At 28.9% G+C, this 4,760-nt stretch overlaps 1 protein-coding gene and 1 long non-coding RNA gene across 2 annotated transcripts in view; both read left to right on the top strand.

The window, feature by feature from the left end:
• The window catches only part of LOC116185886, a 14,410-nt gene that overhangs the window by 4,838 nt on the left and 4,812 nt on the right, over positions 1-4,760 (top strand). The window lies entirely within an intron of this gene.
• Positions 1,142-4,760, top strand: LOC102678936 (broad-complex core protein isoforms 1/2/3/4/5-like). Its single transcript, XM_006617648.2, has 3 exons — positions 1,142-2,035; positions 2,730-3,711; positions 3,791-4,760. Exons 2-3 carry the CDS (start codon positions 2,754-2,756, stop codon positions 4,345-4,347), a joined length of 1,515 nt encoding a protein of 504 aa, XP_006617711.1. The 5' UTR covers positions 1,142-2,035; positions 2,730-2,753; the 3' UTR covers positions 4,348-4,760.

Here is a 4,760-nt window from a genome sequence, read left to right as displayed (position 1 = left end):
ATATATATATATATATATATATAAAACTTTTTATTTTTTATCACATGTTTGTAAAAACTTTAATAATTAGAGAAACAAGAATAATGATCAAGATCATTTTTAAATTTGTAAATTTGTATCTATTTAAAACTTAATTATTCTATTTACATATATATTTTGAAAAAAATCTTTGATTACAACTTATATATATGTATTAAAAAATTTTCGAAATGCGCAGAGCATTATATAATTTTTTAATTGCTTTATAAAATTATTTTGCATAATAATATTTCGAATAATATGATTCTTTAATTATATGATTCTCTAAATCATTTTGTATTAAAATTTTTATAAAGTTTTTAAAAGTTTATTTATGAAAAATCAATTTTACAAAAAAATTACAATAAGAATATTAAAAAAAAAGTGATAAAGAAATTGTGATCACAATTTTTATTAGAATAAAGGAATTAAACCGTTGCTTAAAAACTTGGGATAAAAAGAAAATCTAATGCTATGCTGATATGCGAGTAAAAGACGTGGGTGTACACACACGGCGCCATATAGTTATATATATACGCTTATATATGCAAGTATGCACCAGTTGTGTATGTATGTGTCGTATCCCGCAGGATATTGGCCTAGACGTAGCGTGATTGGCCGATCGTGCAACCAGGGACGATGGTGTCTGTGCAAGTCTCCTTGTGCGTGCTAGTCAATGGCGTAACTTTAGTATCTATGCGTTTTTTTAAGTTGAATTATATAACTTGGATATTATAACAAATAAATTTAAATTAAATACTTTCAATAATATTATCACTATCATGTAAAAAAAACAATTTCGTTTAAACAAATTTAAAATAATATGATATATAATATAATAGATTTAGAATTAGATTAGAAAATTGCAAGTCATTATCAATAGACTATTATAATTTATATATTTATATAATTATATATATTAATATAATTATTATTTATATAAAAACTTATATTTATATTTAACAATTATTATTATAATAAAATAATATAAATAATTATTATAATTATCTATCTAAGAGATTTAATTTCTTAAAATTTCTTAAAATTTATAGAATCCGTAGTTAAACTTTCTAAAAATTCCCTCAATTTTCTTAAATTTTCTTATCAATAGACCACAGTTTATGCGCTGATAATCTGCTCATTAAATAAATGCACTAATCGCTTAACTATTTCTTTAAAGGTCAAAATTATGTACTTATTTACTCACAAACGTGTTTTCAGATACTGTTCATTTATTGCTAATGTCTTTCATTCATTACTAACATAAGATTTTAAAATTCTAACCGAAATATTTCGCATAAAGTGTTGCCAGTTACGCCACTGGGCACACACAGCAATGGCGATAGTATACGAATACACACGTACGACCACCCCTATGCAAGAACCATGGCCATGACCAGCTCGGTTAGTGCGTCTTCCACTCACAACTCGTCAGTGGTCGCCGAGTAGGCCGTGGGAGAGGATTCTTATTCGTATTGTAACTTTATTTTGCTGCGGGTGTGCACTTGATGCTGTTATTATTATCATCATTTGGCTACTTAAATCTTAAAAGGAAATAACGTAACAATTACGAAAACAAATTTCAATGAAGATAACCAAATATTGGATAAAAATTCTGAGAGCAATAAAAACGTTGGATAACAATAGAAAATAGATTAAAACGGAAATATAGAAAACGAAAATAAAATTTTTTGTGAATTGTGCTTTTATAAATGAGACTTTCTAAGATTTGTTTATAAAAAAAGGATTATCAATTTATAAAAATTAAAGAGATGTGAAAAAATTCATTTTAATCAACAGTTTCGCGCATATATGCGCCCTCATACGTCATGCGCAGTTACTAAGGGTTGGATTCTCGCGGTAACATTTTTGTAGGCTGGTTCGACGGAATTGAGTGACGAATACGAGTGCACACACATGTTAACTTAATCATACATCTCCTAGCGTACTCGGCGGCCATTTGAACAGCTTCGTCATACGGTGCCAGCTTTTTCAAAAGGGAGGACCGGATTGACGAGTAAGTCTTTGCTATACTATATGATAAATGTTTTAGATCCATGTCAATTTTTTTTTTATTTTTTTCTTCTATTATAGAAATTTATTATAATGTTATACACTGTATTTATAATTATATATAGTATTAGATTACAATATATTATGTGAAAATATAATAAGAAATATAATAAGAATAAGAAAATATTTTCATTATATAATTTATAAATATTGATTAATTGATAAAATGTAATAAAAATTTATTTTGCTTATTTATTTACAAATTATTTTTTAATTCATATTTATTAAAATTTAATTTATGTATTACAAAAGAATTGTTACTGTTCGAATTTTGAGTTTTGTATATATATTTTATGAACAACATGCGTTTTGCTCATGCATTTTTTGTTAAATGAAAATAGTTTCACATGAATGACTCATATCTCATGAAATTATGCTATATAATTTCTATATTTCATTTATAATTAATTTAATAGTTAGAAAATGATTAAAAAATACAAATAATTATTAAACATTCAAATAATTATTTGTAAACTTTTGGATTCAAATTTTTATTTTTTTATATGATGATATAATTTCTATCAAAATAGATATAATTTTTATCTATTCAAAATTTTAACAAATGTATTAAAGTCAGATATATAAGTCAGAATAGAACATGTATTATTAATCTTATTGTTATAATTTATTTATTTTAGGTTCTGTTTTACTAATTAATCGAAATGGCGAGCACTTCACAACAATATTGTCTGCGCTGGAACAATCATCGCTCTAACTTATTGACCATGTTTGATAAGTTATTGCAAAACGAAGCATTCACCGACGTGACTTTGGCAGTTGATGAAGGTGCATCCGTTAAATGCCACAAAATGGTTTTAGCGGCATGTTCCTCCTATTTTCAAACTCTATTTATTGATTTACCATGCAAGCATCCGATTGTAGTATTAAAAGACGTGAAATACTCTGATATTAAAGCTATCTTAGAATATATGTATCGAGGTGAAGTAAATGTAGCTCAAGAACAATTAGCTGGTTTATTAAAAGTCGCAGAAGTATTAAAAGTGAAGGGATTGGTTGAAGAAAATAACTCTCAAAGTCATCAAGAAGAAGTGGAAACATCTATGTCTCCTCCGCCAGCCATAAGTACTAGTACAACCAGTAGTGCAGCTCATAGTAGTGGACATATATCTCCACCGCATTCTACAGGAACCACGTATAATATTTACGGCAAATCACCAGTTGATCGAAATAGCCGTTTAGCGCTACCAATGTGGCCTTTATCAAGATTTCCTATTACTCATTCCAGTTCCAGCCACCAGACGGCATCACATCAACACTCCCCCATCTTAACCGGATCTTATGACAATGGCTTTGAAACTTCCCCCTTGAAACGCAAGAAACTCTTGAATATGTTAATGAATAGAGACACACCGATTCTTAGAACGGTTCTCGGTCAAGGTCACGCAGATAGTTCTCAGGGGATTCCTCTCTTACATCCAGATAGTCAAGAAACTCAATTTAGAATTAATAGTAATGGCTCATCAAATGAAAATGATAGACGTAGTAATACAGATATAGTTCATGGAGAATCTGCACATAGTCCTTATACCGATGTTTCTATAATGGATGAAGACGATAAGCAATCATCGCCACAATCATATGCTCCGGATGTTAAAACAGGTAAGAAAAATAGATTTATATAGAAATTTCAATTTTTATTGAATTACAAAGAAATATAACGAACTATTTTTTACCGAAGAAATGATCAACTATGTACCAGTTCAAAAGCCAGAATGGAAACGATATAAACAATATACAAGAAATGATATCATGTCTGCGATCGAGGCAGTACGCTCGGGAATGAGTGCTTTGCAAGCAGCACGTAAGTATGGAGTACCCTCTCGAACTCTCTATGATAAAGTGAAAAAATTAGGGATTACGACGTCACGACCATTTAAGCGTGGCTCAAATGGTAGTGGCGCTTGTTTCCCTTATGGAATCGGTGGTAATTCAAATGGCAATATCTACAGTGGCGCACTTTCAGAAAACGAAAATGAAAATAGTAGTGTAATCGAGGATGCTGGGCCTATTCTTGATACATGTAAATCAAGAGATAGTCCTGTGGATCTAAAGATCTTAGATACTACTCGTTGTACATCTAGCCCCTCAGTACATTCCGTGAAAGAACAAAGTAATGAATATCAGGTTGAAGATCTTTCTGTAAGTCGTAAGACAGATATTCGTGTGATAGTCCCGCCAACATCAGTAATTAAAAGCGAAGAAAATATGGTTTCCAATTTTTGCAGTCATGATTAACTTAGATATATTCTTTTATTTTTCATTATTACCAGTGTGTTCATTTGACAACAACTAAACGTACTATTTATCGATTAATTAAATTACAAACAATTTTTTTATAAAGTTTTTAATAATTTAAGAATATCAATTTAGAAAAAATTACATACATTTATATATATTTATAGTGTTCAGTGAATCAAAAATAGAATTTTTATTATTTGAATTATATAGAAGTCAACTTCAAAATCAATCATTTGATTTCTGAAATTTGACTTCTAAATGGTTCATTTAATGATATTTTTTGTTTTATGGAACACGATGCTTTCTGATGTGATCGAAAGCCTGTCACAATAGATTAATGAAGCGATATAAGAAATGATGAAAGATGAAAGAAAAATGCAGTTAAATAAAAGCTAATTAAATCAGTGTTT

This window comes from Apis dorsata, unplaced genomic scaffold (genome assembly GCF_000469605.1).
Source record: "Apis dorsata unplaced genomic scaffold, Apis dorsata 1.3 scaffold_317, whole genome shotgun sequence".
In the NCBI taxonomy this organism is placed as follows: domain Eukaryota; kingdom Metazoa; phylum Arthropoda; class Insecta; order Hymenoptera; family Apidae; genus Apis; species Apis dorsata.
The sequence above is the reverse complement of the archived record's forward strand: the minus strand, read 5'-3'. Positions and strand labels throughout refer to the sequence as shown.